The sequence below is a fragment of the Peromyscus californicus genome, unplaced genomic scaffold (genome assembly GCF_007827085.1).
Source record: "Peromyscus californicus insignis strain IS unplaced genomic scaffold, ASM782708v3 Scaffold_14__1_contigs__length_90479793_seg_2, whole genome shotgun sequence".
Taxonomy (NCBI): Eukaryota; Metazoa; Chordata; class Mammalia; order Rodentia; family Cricetidae; genus Peromyscus; species Peromyscus californicus.
The window spans coordinates 55,517,985-55,538,790 of record NW_026294436.1 but is presented as its reverse complement, the minus strand read 5'-3'; the positions used below and the strand labels follow the sequence as shown (position 1 = coordinate 55,538,790).

Here is a 20,806-nt window from a genome sequence, read left to right as displayed (position 1 = left end):
AACAGGAGGGAGACTAGTTAGGAGGAGGTCAGCAGGAGGGAGACTAGTTAGGAGGAGGTCAACAGGAGGGAGACTAGTTAGGAGGAGGTCAGCAGGAGGGAGACTAGTTAGGAGGAGGTCAGCAGGAGGGAGACTAGTTAGGAGGAGGTCAGCAGGAGGGAGACTAGTTAGGAGGAGGTCAGCAGGAGGGAGACTAGTTAGGAGGAGGTCAACAGGAGGGAGACTAGTTAGGAGGAGGTCAGCAGGAGGGAGACTAGTTAGGGAGGAGGTCAACAGGAGGGAGACTAGTTAGGAGGAGGGCAGCAGGAGGGAGACTAGTTAGGAGGAGGTCAGCAGGGGAGAGACTAGTTAGGAGGAAGGGTCAGCAGGAATGTGAAGAGAGGTAATAGGACAAATATGATCACAATACATTGTACATGTGTACAAAAGTGTCAGAAATTTAAAAAGGAGAAAATTACATAATAAACTTACTCCTCTGACCTTAAAAATTATCCAGACTTACAGTTTAGAAGTTGTGACCCTGGATGCTAAGTCACATTGACCAACTGCACTAATGGCTTCTTAATCCGCTCTGAAATAGAATTGTCTCCTGGACCAGAGATTAGCCTGACAAGCACGTATTTCCTACCAGTTGGAGGCAAACCACACGAGGAGGCGATTGGTGCAGGGTTCCTGGGCGAACACAGAGGTTGGCCAGCTCCGCCTATTTTACATTAGGAATGTTAGGCCCACTGGATGTGCGTAATGACTTTGTTGGGGGATGCAATTCCTCGAGTCTACTTGACGGTCCTGGCCAAAGCTTCCCCGAATGACTGTCTAACTTCTGCTCATCCAGGGCTAACACTCCCAAACCTCCACACCACACCACTGTGCATGTTCCTTCTCATTAGGCCGCTGGGAACTATTATGTCCCCTTTGGATAACTTAGTATGCCTCTGCCATCGTCCACTGTGGAGTAACTTCACGCCTTGTCCTTAAAGAATAGTCTTATTTTCCATCTCACTCGGGGCTCCCCCTGGTATCAGGTACCATGTGTGGGGCCATCTCCATCGTGTATTGGGAGACAGGCTAGATGTCACACTGATAAGGGCAGCGGAATGCTTGGGTGTTACCTGGGAGAGAAGCCACCCCCTCTTTCCCTAAGTACATGAAAGCTAAGCTAGGGCAGCGTGTCCCTGAGGGAGTCCTGGGGACTCGTGACTCACGCTAAAACTGCATGCTTGGTAATCCCTAGCATTTGCCCTCCTGCCCCAGGAAGGAGGCAGTGTAGCAGGTCAGCCCTAGATCTGATTCTTCCCATGCCAGCTTGGGAAAGAGGAGCCTCCTATCTTATTTCCTCCACCCACGCCTGGTGTCCATTTCAGGGCCCGAGCTGTGATGTGGATAATGCCTTTAATCACCGTGTGCGTATTCTCCCGCCTCTGGCAGATGGATGTGCATTAGCAGCAGCAATCAGCCTTTTTGTCATCTGCTTCCCACGTGACAGTCCTGGTGGCGGAGAGTGCTGCCACTGAGCTCAGGCACACACACACACTCTCTTTCTCTCTTGCAGAGTTGAGAAGGACGTGACATGCCACGATGTAAATGCTCAGTTTTCTACAAGGAAAACGGAACAGTCAGCATGTGCCAGGAGTTAAGGTCACCGTGGTTAAGACCCGGCCCTCTTGCCAGCTAACCATAGGCAGCACAGCTTATGTTCAGCCTGGCATTCCTGCCCGTTACTCAGTAACCAGCTTGTAAGACGTTGAGTAGTCCTCTCCCCTGCAAGAAGCGTGTTGGTTTGCACTGGGTCAGTGTGACATGGGGAAATGAGCCCTTGACAGAGGCAAGGAGACCTGGGTTCTGGTCCTGGCTCCCCCGCCTTCCTGGCATATGCTCTGAGCAATTCATTTTGAGCTTTTGACCACAAAGTGAAGAGATGGCTTGGCGGGGATCATTGTCAATTTTTCAGTTTAGATCTCAGCACAAGCCATGGAGCCATGTTTTTTTAATGCTTGTCTATAGATCCAGGTCACCTGTATGCACTCACACCCCTGACAACCTACTTGACTGCCGAGAAAGCAGTCCTCAGAAGCTAATGGGTTAGTGGTACTGTTCCAGTCGTCCAGGGACACTCTGAGGTCACACACCTCCCAGAACAGACAACAGGCCTCCTCCTCTGTCTTCAAACTGTCCATAACTGATCAGTGATGGAGTTCTCACCAGAAGAGACATGCCTAGTGAGCTTTATAAGGACAAGACTATCTTTGGGAGCTCAACATTTTCCTGGATGGCCTGACATTTCTAGACTGTTTTCATTAACCGTGGCTGTGGGCTAGCTGGGTGAATGAACATTATTCGTGTGTGGTAGTGTCATTAAATCTGAAAGAATTTAGCAGGGCAGTCTTCATTGTTGCTTTTGGTCATCATCTCATTTTCTTTTCTGTCACTGTGTCGGTTTAAGAGGCTGAGCGGGGAGTCGGGAGATCACTGAGCTCAGGCCCCAGAACCAATGTAAAGAAGCTGAGCATGGGGATGGGGGCAGCTTGAGAGATGACTCAGTGAACAGAGAACCTGCTGTGTAAGTGTAAGGACTGACGTTTGAGATCCCCAGCCCTGGGTAAAATCCAGACAGGTATGTTGGCCGTCTGTAACCCCAGCCCTCAGGATATGGAATCGGGGATCCTGGCTAGCTAGACAAGCTGGCATCAGTGAGCCATAGCTTCAGTGAAAGATTCTGCCTCAATAAATAGGGAACAGCAGCCAAGGTCAGCTTTGGGCTTTTACGTGTACACGTATGCATACATAGTCACCCATCCACCTGCAAAGCATACATGCACACATGCCACATATGCATGCCCCACCACAAATAAAGCTGAGCATGGTACAATCCAGCAATGGGGGTGGAGGGATGGAGACAGGTGCATCTCTGGGACTTGCCAGCAGCCTGCATACCCTCCTTGTTGAGCTCCAGGACAGGGAGAGACCCTGTCTCAAAAACTAAAGTGGGTGACTCCTGAGGAATGACACACCTGGACTGGCGTGTGCAAGCATGGCGCACACAGACACACATGACACACAGACACACCAATCAAAGAAGGATCAGTGCTTAGTAGTAGGATTTGTTCAGGTGGCTCAAATCTTCATGCATATTCCGCTGATGTGGGCAATAGCCAGGTATGTTATGGCCATCCCATCGCCATGTAAAAACCGTCTTTTGGGTTTGCTAACAAGCATCTAGGAATCGCTCTTCCTGAACTGGTGCCAGCAGATAATGAATCTTAAGTTGAATTAGTTTCAGAAGCTCAGTTGCTAAGATAATTGGCTTTGCTTTGATGCGTTCCAATCAGAACATCATTTTCAATGTTCAAGGAGGCCCAAGTAGTTATCTTTTCTGTGTATCTAATCATGGTTATTTATTATAATCCCAGAATCGCACTATGGCACCATCTGCTGGAGAGTAGAATCCTGACTAAGATTAACCTTGAACTTCGTCCAAGGTATTTTCCCACTAAACAGCTCAGTTTCATGTTTTCAGATTTCTTCTGTAAACTACTAACTTTATTGGAATCCCCTAAGGTGACAGATTAAAATGACTTCAATAGTCTAATGAGCAAATACTTACCATGGATCCTCCATGTTCTGGGAGTTATAGGCTGGATATATAGACGAATTAGGGGTGTGTGTGTGTGTGTGTGTGTGTGTGTGTGTGTGTGTGTGTGTTTTTGCAGGGGGGGGGGTTGTTTTGGTTTTTCTCCATCTATTTCCACCTTCCAAAGCAGATGAAATAACATGTCAGAGAAGACATGTTCCCTTCCCACTAGAGACTCACATACAGGTGGGGCGGGGGTGGGGCGGGGGTGGGGTGGGGGAGCTGCATGTATATGTTTTGTAGGTGTGTGCACATGTGCATGGAGGGCAAAGGTCAACATTGCATGTCTTCTATCATCCAACTTTTCTATTCTCCACTTTATTTTTGAGGTATGGTTTCTCACCGATTCTAGAACACACAGGTTCTGCTAGGCTGATCCCCTGCCTCTGCCCTCCCAGCACTAATGTTATTGGCAGGGGCTTTCAGTGCCTTTTATATGGGTGCTGGGCATCCCAATTCAGGCCCTTAATGCTTATGTGAGCCATCTCCACAGCCTTAACATAGCTATTTCATTTTTTTAAAAAAAATATTACATTTGTGTGTGTATGTGTCTGTCATCTGTCTGTCTATCATCTGTCTAGGAATCCAAATTCAATTCCTTATGCTTTCCACAGAACATTTGACTTTAGCCATTGTCTCAGCCCCAAATAAACTGTTTCTTAAAATCATTTTATTACGTGTGTGTGTGTGTGTGTGTGTGTGTGTGTGTGTGTGTGTGTGTGTGTGGTTTGTCAGACTAGGTAGCAAATGTCTTTATCACTGAACTATCTTGCCAGCCCCAAATTAACTACTTGTAATGACACTGTGTTTATGTATAAGGTCTGTTACAGCCCCTGGAAAATTGCATTTAAGATGTTTTGCTGTATTTTACGGTGCTGGAGGGTGAACCCAGGGACTCGTCCATGTTAAGCATGTACTGTACCACTGAGCTGTACTCCCGTTCCCACATTAGAGTAACTTGTCTCTTTCCCCACCTGTGTGTAAGCCTCCCGTGGGAAGGGAACATGTCTCCTCTGACATGTTATTTCATCTGCTTTGGAAGGTGGAAAGAGAACTCGAAGTGATAGCAGTAATTACACACTAAGATGAGAATGGGGCCAGCTGCTAATAATAGCGCACACTGACACTGAACACCTATGCTTTTCTAGTGGTGTTTGATGTACTCATACTTCCTAAATCCTCACGTAACCCATGATGTGAAAACCTTCCTGATGCTCTGCCCGACCCGCACCCCTTGTTTGTTATTGGTCCAGACCTGAGGATTGAACTCAGGACCTTACACATGCCAGGCAAGCATTCTACCACTAAGCTACATCCCCGCCAGAATCCAGTCTTTAACTTCTATTACAAGGCCATCCCCTCACTAGGAAATTATCTTACTGTCCAAGTGATAATGTTACTATGGAAACAGAGTTCTTCCTGATCTAACTGGGTAAGAACAGGAGGCACTCAGAATTACAGAACCAGAATTTAGAAGGACTTCAAAAATGATCTGGTTTGTTACCACCCCTGCCCCAAATTGATTAGCTGTGGCAACAGAGGATGAGAACGAGGTCACCAGGTAGTTAGTGACAGGGAGAGAGTGTAATCCACAGCCCAGAGCTAGTACGGTTGTCTTCCCATTGGATTGTGTAGGATTTTATTTCCTGCTGGTTTAAAAATGATCACTTTAGAAATCACACGCACTGTGTGGGGTTCATTAGCACTTCGGTTTTGAAATGCACTATCCTATAGCAGCCATTGATTACCCTGTGTGGGGGAGACAGCTTTATTTGCCAACTAGTAACTGTTCACCTAAAAGCATGGAGAAATATGTCAAGCAGAGTTTATATAGCCTGTAGTTTATATAGCCTTGCTAGGCCTCTTGTTTTTATTTTAAAATAAGCCGCCACTGCTGTCTGGTGAGTGAATAATACCAAACTGCAGACTAGAATGGGCTTGCCTATGATCTCCAATAGGGTTAGCAAATAAATTTCTATGTACATTCCTTCTCTAGGTCTGGGTTCTTGGGAGAGGGCTCCCAAGATGCCATATACATTTCTAACTTTCAAAAGGATGGAGGGCCACTGCGCTAACTACTCTTCACTCTATTTTCTCTCACTCCGCTTTTCTAACCAGACCTGCCTCTGAACCAGATCTCACAAAGTATTTCCTGGTGCAAGCTTTTGGAGTGACTAATAAGAGCCCTGACTTTCCATGGAGGATTTGATATGAATTCAGTACATAAAGGGATGAAGGCTCTGTATCCTGGATGTACTTACCCCATCATCAGTCTCAGAGAAGCACATCCAGGCACTTCACCCCCACTCTCTTTCGGAAGCAGAGACCTCAAGTTTTATTCCATCCCCTTAACACAGAGAATAGGGTTTAGAAGCAGTAGATAAGGTGGGCTTCTTACAACAGTATGAAGGGGCCTTGGTGGGAAATCCTTTGCCCCCAGAGTGTCTTGCTCATCTTTAAAGCAGGAAGCCATTTTAATATGGAAATGGAAATGTTATTCAGAAATTCCCTACTTAAATAGCTCAATGGGGGCTGGAGAGGTAGCTCAGTGAGTAGAGGATTTGCCTAGCATGCATGAAGTTGTAGTCCCACAGACCTATAATCTTAGTATTTGTGGGGACAGAGGATGGAGGATTTCAAGTTTAAGGTCATCCTTAGCTCTGTATAAGTTCAAGGGCAGCCCTGGCTACAAGAGATACCTTCTGAAAACAAAACAATAAAAACCAGTGTGTGTGGGGAGATTGGAGAGATGCCTCAGCAGTTAAGAGCACGTGTTGCTCCTGCAGAGGACCCAGGTTCCATTCCCAGCATCTACATGGTGGCTCACAACCATCTGTATCTCCAGTTCCTGGAAATCTGATGCCCTCTTCTGGCTTCCATAGTCACTAGGCCTGCACATGGTACACATACATACATACACATATACATACATGTAGCAAAACACTCATACATACAAAATAAATAAATCAATTTTTTTAAAAAAAGGCACAATGGGCTTTCCCCCCATAACAACCAGGAAATACCTGAGAATAAAAATTGAAAAAGGTAAAGGTGAGTTCCCTCTCTTTGTCCTTCCCGACCTGCCCCGTTAGTCTGAAAAGATGCAAGTGCCAGCCCAAGGCCTAGAGGGTAAAACGGGTTGGCAGCTGGAAAGACTGATGACCACCAGACTGTGGAGCTGCTTAGTTAGGCCGGGCAGCCTTAGGACTGGCAGTCCGTCCCTCAGAGACTTCCTGCTGTTCCTGGGAGGACACTTTCCCTCCTCAGTACTGGGCTGGAGCAGCCCAGCCATGCATGATCCTGCTTGATTGTAATGATGGGCTGCAGGCTGCAGCAGCCAGGCACCAGATTAGTGACACTGTCTCTGGATCTTATTACAGTAGGCTCTTGTGCCCACACCTTCCAGTATATCGGGCAGAGCCTGCCTTGGAGTGAAACGGCTCTTAAAACTACTGTGGAAGTCGGGTCATAGTGGTAATCTTGTTTGATCCTACCACTAAGAAGGCAGGCAGATTACAGTGAGTTTAAAGGCCAGCCTTGGCTACATTAGTAAGACCTTGTCTCAAAAAAAAATTAAATAAATAAAATAAGCATAAAAATATTCTGTAATAAGGAACTTTAAAAAAAAGTGGGGTAACATTTTTAGAGAGATGGTCAGGTTAATAAACTTGGGCTTAGAGTGCCCATAAAAGGCTCAGCAGTGTCCTGGAGGTAAGCAGGGGACAGGCAATCAGAGGTAGGAGCCATACACCTTGAACTGCAGAACGGGGTGTGGCTGGAGGCTAGGTATTGGTGTGCTCCATCAGGTACCTGCTCCATACTCATTGATTGCCTCCAATCCGTTATGTTTGCAGAGCTGGTGGGAGGTGAGTGTTATCTCCCTGGGGACCTTGCTAACCGGCCTTGACCACTACCCTTTCTGCAATTAATGCTCGCACTCCCAGAGCGGCCCTGTGAGTGAGACATGTCTGGGGTGGAAGGAGGCTGAAGACAGCCCTGCCGCTCCTCCCATGCTGTGAAGGACACCCTGTCCCCAGAGGGCACCCAGAAGGGTGCCGCTGTAGGGTTGGAGGCCTGTGCCCCTCCTCTATCCTTCCACTCCAATGTAGACAGACAGGCAATGTCTTCATTTCCTGCCTGTCTCGGAGACTACAGCTGAGCCAGGATGGAGAGTAGCAAAACTAAAAATGGCCTCACAGCTACCAAGAATTGGAGTCCTATTTTCAAGCATTTATGTAAGGAGGAAGGGAGGGAAGGAAGGAGGGAAGGAGGGGGAGGCTGGCTTTGGGTACAGCTTGGAGTTATGTGGGCTTGCTGAAGATGGTTGGGCCAGTTTGGCTATACTAACTGTTCAGGGTTATACCTCCTGGCCTAAGCTTAAAGCTAACCTTAATTTATAATCTTGTAAAGCTTGGTTATTAGTCTTTCTTCCTATTTTTATTCTCTCATTATTATTATTATTTTGCTATTTTTTCCATGAAAAAAGTATTTCCATTTGGAAAAGGGAGAAGGGAGTGGCTTGTTTGTGTCGTTGTCTATATGGCTTTAAAATACTTACAAAATAGAGGAGATGGGAAATCGTTTCAGACTAAGAAGAATCTAAGTTCTTCAGTTGAGCTGGGTGTTTAGATAGCTCAGTGATAGGGTCCTGAAGGAGTCTCTGGGTTCAATCCCTTGTGCTGCAAAAGCAAAATCTCACCACGTTCTTCAGTTAAGACGCTACTGAGATGTGGAGCTTCCCCTGGGTTGAGCCCTTCCCAGCACTGCATGGTTTCTAAGTCGTCCCCAGCAGTGGGGCCAGCGTTGTTCTAAGAACCAAGAAGACTTGGTTCTTGTTCTGACGCGGCTGCTAACCAGGAGCCACACCTTACCCTGGTGAGCTAGTGGAAGAGGTGGGTAGGAAGAGCACCAGGTAGATAGCGGTGGGGAGGGCTGCAGACCCTTCCATTCTGATATTTTTGGAGTGTTACTGGCACATGGAACATACTGGGTTTAAAGAAAAAGCAAAACCCAAAAATCCTGTGTTCGCCGTAGGTTCTTGAATAACCACCACTTTGGTGAGGCTATACTCTCCCCCAACCCTTTGAGTTACCTTGGTCATTTCTTGCCCTCTTCACAGATTTATTGGGTTCATCCACGGCTTACTGCAAGGTTTTTAATGAAGAGGAGAGGATTCTAATGGGATTTTTCAGAAAAGGAAAATAATTAGGTGGACATATTGTTGAGGGTTTTCCTTCCTTCTAAGGATATGCTCTGTGGATTCAGGGATAGCTCCTAAAATTAATTTCTGACTTCAATAGACCCTGCCAGTGTTGGTTGATTCCTGTGAAATTCATACAAGATGCCTGGAGCCTGGCCTTGCCACCCTCCTGTCCAGGAATGCCAAAAAAGGAAAATAGTTGCTTGGCATTGTTTTGCCTCTAAATTACTTCTATTTAATGAAGAGATTAAGTTGCATTCTTTAGAGCTGCAAAGATGAGTCCTTCCAGGGTTAACTTTGCCATTCGAAGAGCATTGCTGGACAGGAAAGAAACATAATCTAGGGCCTGATTCTGTCTCAGCATCACAGCCACTTTGAGTAGAAATATGTACAGTGGGTCACAGAAACCATCTGCCATACTGGGGCTCAGACCCTGGATACCAGGAATTAAATGATTGTGGGCTGAGGTTTCATTATGCCTCATCTATCCCTGACTGAAAGCTGAAGAAGCTGGCAATCCAGCTATGCCATGGGAACACATGTAAGCCTGCTCTCTAGCCAAAGGAGAAGGAAAAGGTCATCTTGGCAAGGTAGAACCCTGTCGAGCATAACTACTTTCCCAGGCAGGTATTAGAAAATAAAACTGTTCTCTAAACCCCCACTACTAAGGCCAACCTGACTAAGTAGAATCCCGACTTCCCCCACTGCTGGCCTAGAATCAGGCACCCTAACCCCATGAGAGAAGGCCGAAAGGCTTCCATCCTTGCTAGCTGGTAATCCGTGTCTCCTCCCCGCACCTCACCTTATTCCTGTGTAATGTCAGTGGAGGCCTGTGGGAGTCTGGACTCCACCACTGTCGAGCAGAAATGAGGCTGCATGCAGCAATGGGTGGAGGACACTTGGAAAGCAGGCACGAAGCATTCTTGCCCCGGTGAGCCAGGTGAGGAGCTGGAACTGTACCCACAGCAGCAACAACGGGAAGGGCCAGTGGGGGAAGCCATCACTGGCAAGGGGGTGTCTCTCTCTTCCCCTTCTTGGGGCATTGTTGTGGGATGATATTAAAACAAGGTTTAAACGCATCTCAAATCTTATAATAGTTGAAAGGTCCTGGGTTTCAATTGAAAGTAATTTGCCATAGGAGGAATAAGAAAAATCTCACTTTAAAAAAAAAAAAACAACTTTGTTATAAAAGGCTTGCAACTAAAAAAATCGATGAAATTAACCAGACCTGAAGGCTATACATCTCAGTGGACTTCTATACAGCTAAAATAGCCATTCTGAAGATGGCAAGGTGAGACTAAACTCTCACTTGAAGAGGAAGACAAAAAGGTAGTAAGTGTCTCCCCAAGGATGCCAGACCTGTTAAAGTTACCTGACAAGGACTTTAAGGAGGTAGTCATAAAAATGCTTTTAGAGCAGTCACAAATACGCTTGTTTTTATTTTCATTTTGAGATCGCCTTAGTATGTTGCCCAGGCTTGCTGTGGGATGGTCTGTATGTCAAGTGTGTTACTGATTGGTCAATAAATAAATCACTGATTGGCCAGTGGCCAGGGAGGAAGTATAGGCAGGACAAGGGGAGAATAAAGCTGGGGAGTGGAAGGCTGAGTCAGAGACACTGCCAGCCGCCACGATGAGAAACAGCATGTGAAGATGCCGGTAAGCCACGAGCCATGTGGCAAGGTATAGATTAATAGAAATGGATTAATTTAAGCTGTAAGAACAGTTAGCAAGAAGCCTGCCAGGGCCATACAGTTTGTAACCAATATAAGTCTGTGTGTTTACTTGGTCGGGTCTGAGCGGCTGTGGGACTGGCAGGTGAGAGAGATTTGTCCTGACTGTGGGCCAGGCAGGAAAACTCTAGCTACACAGGCTGGTCTTTGACTCCTGGGGTCAATGATCCTCCTGCCTCAGTCTCTTTAAGTGTCACTATGTCTGAGTCTTGTCTGAACAAATAAAAAAAGTAGAAAGTAGAAACCTAAGGAATGAGTATGAACCAGATAGGAATCTTAGAACCCAAACATTTGACAGTTGAAATGAGCTCACCAGAAGGACTCAGAAGCGAATAGTCATTGCTTTATAAATATTGCTGACTGAGTTGCAAGTACAGGCAGAATAGATTGTGACTACAGATGTGGCTTAATTCAATGTTCATGGTGTAAAAAAAAAATTCACCACCCCCAAATCAAATCACACTTTAAATATATTATATGTTGCTATTTAAATGGTGCTTATGGTAAACATTTATATGTTGAAAATAGGCATCTAAGTATTTGGACTTTAAACCTTGAACATATTTCTGTTCGTCAGCTGGAGAATAGCGCCAATGGATGCCAGTGGGGTTAGGAGGCAACTGATGAATGTGATGAACCCAGTGTGTTTGGGGTAATGTCCTTGCCAAAACACAGAGAGGAATGTGCTTTTCTTCCATGCTGATCAGACCACAGGTGACTCAGAGTCAGGGTGCTTCAAAGAATCAGGGTTTGAGGAACAGGTGTCATATAGATATGAAGTTTCAACTATGGTAGCAAAATGTTTGGAAAATGTGTCCATTTAGGGCTGTTTGTAAACTCTTGAACTGTTTAGTAAAGAAGTTCTGAACCTGTTATGTTTGTTTCGGAAGGGGATCTTAGAAAACGAATTAGTCTCTCCATTCTGTGCTGTTTAGAATGTGGGAGGGTAGTGAATAGCCATTATGAAAAAGAATCTTTAAATAATAGTGACAATTTAGATATCACTGAAACCTTGTTGTCTGTAAAATTGTTTCAATTGATTAATATTGCGTACTTGTAAGCCAGTCTAGGCCAGTCTAAATCTGCCTCCAGTGTTGAACTGATGTTACATCAAGGATTAGGAGGGTGAACGTCAGCAACTATAACTGCTTGTACAAGATCAAGCCAGCCAAATTCCCAACAGGGACGGATGGGGTAAGGACTTGTGACGTTCCAGCCTTAGCTGAGGAGCTATTGGCAGTTGATGGCTTCTGGGAAAAGGAGAGTCAGTTTCCTGTTCCCATCTATGGTCCTGTACCTACCCACATACAGGCAGCACTAAATGGACAGTGGTGTAAATGAAAGAGCACGTGATGTTGGGAGGGAAAACTGGTAGATAGAGAAGGAAGTGAAAAGGAGGAAGGGGGGGAGACTTGATCAAAACACATTGCATGCATGCATGAAATTCTCAAACAAAATATGCGGGGTGTGTGTGTGTGTGTGTGTGTGTGTGTGTTTCTCTAGGTAAGGCTACTTGCTTCTTCTGATGTTACTCTCTGGGCCTGAATGTGGTCTTCCGTAATCTCTTGGAGAGCTTCCAAACCTCCATGTTTTGAGAGCGGCCAGCGATCCTGTGCCTTCTGTTTAAAACTCCACCTCCCTAAAAGACCTCATTCATTAACGCACTGTTTCCCTGCTCTCTTGAGTCTGTTTTTTCACAGATGAATGCAATCTCCCCCAGTTTCCCTTGACAACACTGTGTGTCTGTGACAAAGACCAGGAAAGGTGGTGCAGGATCTCTGTCCCTGCTCTGGGGAGTCGGGCCCAAGGGAAGGTGGTTGGTTGCTGACCCCGGGTGCTTTTCCTACTCACATTGGGGTGCTGCTCACTTCTTCAGGCACTTCAGTCTGAGTTTTCTCAACTCCATTCTCCCCTCATCCGTAGCTGCTTCTGTGGTCACAGTAAGTTGATCACAGCCACAATGAATATCCTTTTATGAGTAAATGCAAATGCACTAGTCAACTTACTTGATGTACAGGTTCAGTCCCAGCCCCTCCCAAAGGAGCCTGGGACTACATTTCACTTGGGTTGGGAAGCATCCTCCTCCTATTTTGAAGGTTTATCTTTGCCTTCTTCTCTATTGTATTCCTCCTTTTCCACTCCTCTGGATTGATTGATATGTAGCCTCCTTCCCCTCCCCTTACTTTCTCTAAGGAAATTTAGAGTCTGCTTGTGCTCCCATGAGGCCTTCTTGGCTCCTTCCCATCCTCTGTGCCTGGAGAGACACTTTCCTAAAGTGCTGGGAGGAAACTGATCAGACCAGACACATGACATTTGCCACTTGTCCTTTTGAAGCAATCAACTCCGAGCCTCTTAGAGGGAAAAGACCAGGAGCAAAATGCATGTGTTTGCATCTGCAGCAGCAGCACAACATGTGCCCTGGTTCTGTCCTGAGGACAAGCCTAACTTATTCATTTACAGCTTCTTTTATTGCAGAAAAAGGAATGGACGTGGGATGAGAGCAAGATGCTGGTGATGCAGGACCCTATCTACAGGTAAGAGCCCAGCCCAGCTCGCAGGAGGATGCTGAGCCCTAGGGACCCTTGCTGTCTCCTGGAGCCATCTCTTATGCTGGTGGGTGCAGACCAATTTAAATCAAGTACTAATGCCTTTCCCTTCTGAGACCTGATCCTTCTGTAGATGTAAATGTCTTTGAGATTAAAAGTTTTTCTGGTGATGAATTGCCTTGAGGGAGGCTTGAAGGATTTCTCCTTGCTATTTAAATCAAATGGCCATATTGTAATTGGAGACCTTTTCAATTTGTGCTGATTTTTGTGCTACTCGGAATTCCGTAATTGCATAGATATTGTCATGGGAAGTGGGATAACTGAGTTAGCCCATCCCCCAGACTTCCAACTTCCCAGTTGCTGTCTCTTCCACTTTTCTTCCTCCTTAGAATTTGAACATAGAGAAGAGGTTTTGATCATGTGAAAAAGCAAAATGTCCCAAGGAAGCCTCCAGTACAATGTGTGGCCCGAACGCTTATGATCCTCCAAAATTCATCTGTGGATATGATATCTTAACATTAGGATGGGTGGTATTTGGCAGTAATTAGGTCATGAGGATAGATGCTTGGGATTAGTACTCTGGTAAGAGAGGTCCCAGAGAGCTATTAGCTTGCTCCTATCACCAACAAGGACAGGTCTCTTAGGTACCATCTCTGAACCAAAAAATAGACCTTCATCAAATACTGAGTTTGCCAGTCCCTTGATCTTGGACTATACAACCTCTGGAACTGTGAGAAGTAAAATGTTGATGTCACAAGCCGTCTGGTTTATGGTGTGTTATTGTAGCAAATTGAATTGACACACACTCAGAAGTGGCTTTCACAATTAGATTCGTATGACTCCCATAGAAGTCCAATGGCTGCCCCCCATATGTTTTCTCTAGGGAAGAGAAAACCAGTAGCAATAACACACAAAACCCAGGGCTGTCCCCAGAACCATGGCATGCCCTTGACTTGTGGGCATCATTCTTCTGTCCTGGATTCTGCAGATCCACCTCATCCCTTCTTGACATTTTCTCCACTGGGAGAAGAGTCATCCTTAGGAGAGTTTGGAGAGCTAGAGTTGATTTTTGCCTTTGCCAACTCTCAAATTATTGCCATGCATTTGGTGATGAAGTGGATAAGGGTTCTTTAAATAGTTGTTTTATTCTGTTGTTGCAACGTTATTTGTTTGCTTGTTAACTAGTTAATTACCCTGCTATTAGACTGGAAGGCTCTTTACGGGAGAAAATATTCCCTCCTCACCTTTGTGTATGTTGTGTCAACCCTGTGCCTGGCCCATATGAGGCACTTACTAAATGTGCAATAGGTGGTCAGATGAACGCATTAAATTACTCTATGAAAATTAGCATAAATTATGGTAATTCACAAGAGGGAACAATTACTTTCTACTTGATTGATGAGAAGATGCTTTAAGAAATAGATTGCATTGGGCTTAGAGACTATAAATAGACAAGCCACTACTCTGTGCATTTTGTAAAAGAAAAAAAATGTTATGTGAATATGTGGTGTCTGTGTGTGCATGCCACATGAGTGTGGGTGCCTGTAGAGGCCAGGAGAGGGCACCAGATCACCTGAAGCTAGAGTAACACTGTGATACAGATTCTGCAAACTTGGGTCTTCTGTCCTCTGGAAGAAAGCAAGTACTTTCAACACTGAGTCATCTTTTCAACCCCCAGGAAAAGGGTTTTTGTTTGTTTTTTGTTTTTTGTTTTTGCACCATATACATAAAGCAAAGTGACCTTTTGCAGATGCTGTTCATGATTTTTTTTTTGAGACAGTGTCTCTGTGTAGCCCTGACTATCCTGAAACTTACTATATAGACCAGGCTGGCCTAGAACTCACAGAGATCCACCTGCCTCTGCCTCCCAAGTACTCAGATTAAAGGCATGCACAACCATGCCTGACTTGTTCATGAATTTTGATTTTGCCTGTTCTTGGTTGGAAGGACTTTCCCATTTCATATACTTCAAATAAGCTCTTTACTCTTAAACAGTTTTATTGAGGTAGAATGACAAAAAAATGAGAGTATCTTTAAAACAAATAACTTGACAAATTTTGATACATAGATACATTTGTGAGACATCATCTTAGCCAATATAGTAGACATTGTTGTCACTCGCCAAAGTAATCTTGTGTCCTTCTCTAGTCCTTCCTCACCCCACTCCATCTTCTGCTGACTCCCACACTCCACTATTGAATTTTGAGGGACTTTTGGATAGAAGTCTTTTTCATGTTTTTGATAAATGGATCTCTGTGTTGGAGGCCAGCCTGGTCTACAGAGTGGGTTCCGGGACAGCCAGGGTTACATAAAGAAACCCTGTCTCAAAAATACTTTTTTTTAAATAAATTGTGTTTTTTTAAACTTAGTTAATTTATTTATTTGACAGGATCTCATTATGTAGGTCAGGCTCGTCTCAAGCTTGCAATCCTCCTGCCTTGGACTGCCAAGCACTGGGTTTATAGGCAGACATTACTATGTCTTATTAAAGTTTCAAACTTTGATGGAAGTCACATTTATCATAAAATCTTTCCCTGACTTGAAGACTTCCTGTTTTCATCTGGAGGTGTGATACTTTCAGGTTTTATGATCATGTGGATGGTTCAGTTTGGTTCTGTGTGAGGGATGGACCAAAGTCTGCCTCCCCGCTTACTCCATCCACTTTTCTATGTCCACTGCTATTTCTGTTGCCAACCATGGATAGCCAGTTGTCCTGGCCCCATTTGTTGAAGGCTGTCCTTTCTCCACTGAACTGGCTTTGCCTCTTTGTTAGAAATCAGTTACCCATGTCCTCATGGTCAATTTCTATTCTATTCATCTAATTATAATGATTCTTGAAATTGCATAGTAATGACCCTCCAACTATTTCAGAGGTTTCTCTCAATTTGTGTAGTATATCTTTTCCCATCTATTCACTTTTAGGAAGAAAAATATACTTTGAGGAGGGGAACATCAATAAATTTTAAAATGAGTATTTCTTTGCCTCAGAACACATACCGGGCCCAGTCCCCCCCTCCCTTTCTCTCAGATACACACACACACACACACACACACACACACACACACACACACACACAGATTTTTATAAATGTTAGAATTTGATAGGCTACTCTAGATGCTATATTTACTTCCACAATATGGAATTTAATGGTTCTTTAAAAATGCATCATGTTATCATTTATTTATGTAAATAACTATGTCAGGTCTTAGCTTGTAGTGTTTTCTAGACTTTTAGGAATATTTACAGCAATTGCTTTGAATTCTATTTTCCGTGTTCTTTAGTGTTATGGTGTTCTTAGCCTAAATACAAGAAATGAAGATACTGTGTCCACATATCAGGGTTAACTGCAATTCATTTGAGCCTGTTTGGGTTTTGAACTTTTGAGATTCCCAGTTCAGTGAGAGCCCCAGGATGACTATGAGAGTATGTGATAAGGATCTTGCTATGGAATTTAGACTTGCACAGTTGGGTGGGAGTTGCAAATAGAAGGTCCAGAAAGAGTCAGAGCAAAATCTTTCCCAACCTTGCCTGCTGTGGGTTATGAGTCAAAGCATCCGGGAACAGCCATAGCCTGAGCTAGAGTCTGCTAGGTTTCGCCTGCAGAGGGGCCAAGTGCAGGGTCCATGGGAGGCTGCTGCCTCTTCATGGTAATGCTTCTGAATCTGCAGTAAAGCTTCTGATGTCAGACCTGGGCTCACTGTTGTTCAGCAGAGCTGGCAGCTGTGAAGGGGAGCTGGAAACAGGGCATACCAAAGTGAGTACAAACTCCAAAAAGTGATTCAAGAGAACCGTGATGCCCATCCTTCCTACCTCTAAACAGTGATGATCTCCAGAGGAGAACAGCTGCAGCCTCACTTCCACCATCCAAATGTCTCACCAGTTTGTCTGATGGGCAACCCCGAAAAGCGACCTTCGGGGGAAGAAGATCCTGGGACACACAGGTTTAGCTTGGCTGAGTTCACTCAGTAAGAATCTATACAGCAGATCCTAATGGCAGGCTGACTCTCCCTCCTAGTTTTCTGTTAAGTGCTGCCTTAATGAGAACATCTTCTTCCAAGTCACACACAAAGCTATGGAATAAAACAGAGATGGGCCAGGAAAATGAAGAGCAGGACGGTTTTATTGTTGTCGTTTGGTTTTTAACTCTTTACTAACTTTGGATTTTATTTCCTTCATGAGGATGCTTATTTTACCTTTTTTTCTTTAATGGCATAGTTCTTGGATAAAAAGAAGTTCCATAGTGTATTTACTTATTTCACATTGTGGAAGCCATTGCCTTTGGATTTTAGTGCGGCTGCCTGGAAACCCCATCTCCTCCTCTCAGTGAGCACTGACAGAATTAGCAGATTTGACTACATCAGGCCCTGGTATTTCCATCCCTTGCTACTAGAGACTGAACTACAAACAACCCCCCACCTTTTCTTTTCTTTAATGCTAGAGGGAGTAAATTAATATGACTCAAAGCCTTTGGGAAGCGGACTGGAGTAATTCTCCAGTTCTTTAGATGACCAAACCACGTAAATTTGTTCCCAACAGTTTTCTAGACAGTTCTCAGAAATGGCATTAGTATCCAAACAGCTGCTGAGGTAATTTGGAGTCAGGGCAGGTGTATTCCAGTGTTGATCTACCTCCATCCATGCTTCGATTTTTGAGTGAGTGAGAAATCAGTCACGCTGGGTTACCTAGAGAGGAGGAAAGAGTGAGTGGAAAACTACTGGGCACTGGCGTAAACAGGGGTGTTTCATTCTGAGGCCAATCAGAAGACAGAAACTGTAGTGATTTAAACAGAGTTTTCTAGTATTTATAAAGCTATACAGCTGCTTGCATAAGCAATAGGTTATTAAATGGAAAGCCCAGTGTCAAAGGCGACTTCCCTAAGAATTGCTGACTAGGGATGTCCCTGGGGTTCCCAAAACAATGCAAGCAATTTCCACTGTTATTGGTTACCCACCAGAACTGGTTGGTAAGAGCCTATTAGTGAAGACACTTCGTACCTTGGTCACAGGGCATAGAGAAATAAAGTTGGAACTGGACTGGAAACTTCCTCTCTGCTCTGTAGCACCCATAGTGTCATGCAGGATGCTGGAGGAGACTCGGCAGCAGTCTTAGCCAGCTGTGGACCTTGTGTGCCACACTGACAACCGAACAAGGTGAGTTCACCGGTCCAATAGTGGCAGGTCTCTTATAGGAGTGTCCTACTTAGCTTTGCTACTTGACACAGCCCAGAGTCATCTGAGAAGGGAGGCTCAGCTGAGGGATTGCCCAAATCAGGTTGGTTTGTGATGGTGTCTGTGGAGAATTGTCTTGTGAGTTGATGTAGGAGGGCCCAGCCCACTGTGGGCAGCAGCATCCCTAGGAAGGTGGTCCTGGACTATTTAAGAAAGCTAGTGGGTATGAGCTAGCCAGCAGCATTCCTCCATGGGTTCTGCCCTGATGTACCTCAGTAGTGGACTCTGACCTGGAAGTGTAATTCCAATAATAAACGTTTTCCTCCCCTAAGTTGCTATCGGTCATGGTGTTTATCACTGTCACAAAATGAAACTAGAACAAGGAATAACCAACCACCTTCTGATGCCCATTCCACAGGAGGGAACTTGCATGTGGTGCTGGAAACATAGCTAAAAGCCCATAGCTGGGGAGGTTATAGGCCTTAATGGAGAAGCTGCTGCTGCTGCTACTTTGCTAAATGAATATGATGTGCCTGTCTAATTGGCTTCTAATTAATATCTGTACTCATAGAACAGTCAGCTGTGGTCAGAGAAGCTGCTTTCTGTAGCTAGAGTTTTCCTGCCTGGCCCACAGTCAGGACAAATCTCTCTCACCTGCCAGTCCCACAGTCGCTCAAACCCGACCAAGTAAACACAGAGACTTATATTGGTTACAAACTGTATGGCCATGGCAGGCTTCTTGCTAACTGTTCTTACAGCTTAAATTAATCCATTTCTATTAACCTATACCTTGCCATGTGGCTTGTGGCTTACCGGCATCTTCACGTGCTGTTTCTCATCATGGCGGCTGTCAGTGTCTCTCTCACCCAGCTTCTTGTTCTCTCAATTCTCCTCTCTGTTAGTCCCGCCTATACTTCCTGCCTGGCCACTGGCCAATCAGTGATTTATTTATTGACCAATCAGCAACACATTTGACATACAGACCATCCCACAGCAGCTTTCTTCAGTGGTGTCTGCAGAGAACCATGAGTGATCGAAGTACAGAGAATAAACCACTGTTGAAGCCTAGCCACAAGTGGGGCATCTATATTCTCCCTCCAAGGCTCAGGGAACATTGTAGAAGTGGTAGGAAGAATGTTAGAGCCAGAGAAAGCGGGGTAGTGGTGTGGAGCTCTGGCTTCTGGACATGACCTGGCTGTGCGTTCTTGAACTCACAGCATCTCTGATTACTTGCACAGGGTTTCTAAGAGACCACGGGCCTGTCTGTCAACACCCTGTCATAGAAGAGGAAGAGGCTTGTGGGGCCTGTGTTAGTTACTTTGCTGTTATAAAATACCCTGACAAAAGCAACTTAAGGGAGAATGGGTTTATTCTGAGTCAGTTTAAGGGTACAGCCCATCATGGCAGAGAAGTGAAACAGTAGGAGCTTGAGGCAGCTGGTCACATGACATGCACAGTCAAAAGGCAGTGAGTATTGAATGCTTTGGATGGCCTCAGTTTCTTTCTATGTGGTATCTAGGGTTCGGAGCCAGGGAATGGTGTCACCCACAGTACTCAAGTCTTCCCACCTCAAGTGACCGAATCAAAAGAATCCTCCACTGGCATGCTTAGGGGTTCATCTTTCAGATGGTTCTCGACCTAATCCAACTGACAACTGAAAGCTGGGCAGTGGTGGTGCATGCCTTTAATCCCAGCACTCAGGAGGCAGAGGCTGGTAGATCTCTGTGAGTTTGAGGCCAGCCTGGTCTACAGGGCAAGTTCTAAGACATCCAGGGCTGCACAGAGAAACCCTGTCTCAAAAAAAAAAAAAAAAAAAAAAAAAAAAAAAAAAAAAAAAAAGACAATTGAAATTAACCATCCCAGGGTCCCAGCCCTCCCTGAAGACTTGTATGTAGATAATAGTTGATTGGAAAAAAATTTTTTTTCTTCAGTGTGTCATAGCTACTGGTAAGGTGTGGATGCTCCTGTAAAAAATTCTCCTAAAGAAAGTCTTTGGTTCACAAAAGTAAACAAATAAATAAATGACATGTAAGTAGAAAAATGGGGTTAGTTAAGAAGAAGTGGATTGGGGAGGAGGAGAGGAATAAAAAAGAACAGTGGGAATGTATGTGAATATAATCAGAATACACCATGTCTGTGTATTTAAATTTCATAATTAATAAAACTTACTATTATGTATAAATAGTATATGTTAATTGTATTAGTCAAGGCCCTAGGAGCAGAACTGAAGTCCCCAAAACAATACAGGCAATTTCCTCTGGTTTTGGTTACCCACCAGAACTGGTTGATAAGACCCTATCACTGAAGACACTGGCTTGCTCAACCTGCCTTCTTACAGCACTGAGGACCGCCAGCCCAAGAGTGGCACTGCCCACGGTATGCTGGGCCCTCCTACATCAATTATCAATCAAGGAAATGCACCACAGGCTTGTCCACAGGCCAGTTTTGTGGCGGTATTTTCTCAGGTGAAGGTCCCTCTTCCAAAATGACTATAGCTTGTGTTGAGTTGGCATGAAGTTAGCCAGCAT

The 20,806-nt window shown here is 44.9% G+C and overlaps 1 protein-coding gene across 5 annotated transcripts in view; it reads left to right on the top strand.

Annotated features, from left to right (window-relative positions):
* The window catches only part of CUNH1orf226 (chromosome unknown C1orf226 homolog), a 299,814-nt gene that overhangs the window by 206,122 nt on the left and 72,886 nt on the right, over nt 1-20,806 (top strand). For 3 of the 5 annotated variants that reach the window (XM_052737552.1, XM_052737550.1, XM_052737554.1), the window contains one exon: nt 13,024-13,097. In XM_052737552.1, the coding sequence (XP_052593512.1) occupies nt 13,024-13,097 (74 nt within the window). The remainder of the gene's footprint in view (nt 1-13,023; nt 13,098-20,806) is intronic. The other 2 variants (XM_052737553.1, XM_052737551.1) reach the window with 1 other exon arrangement.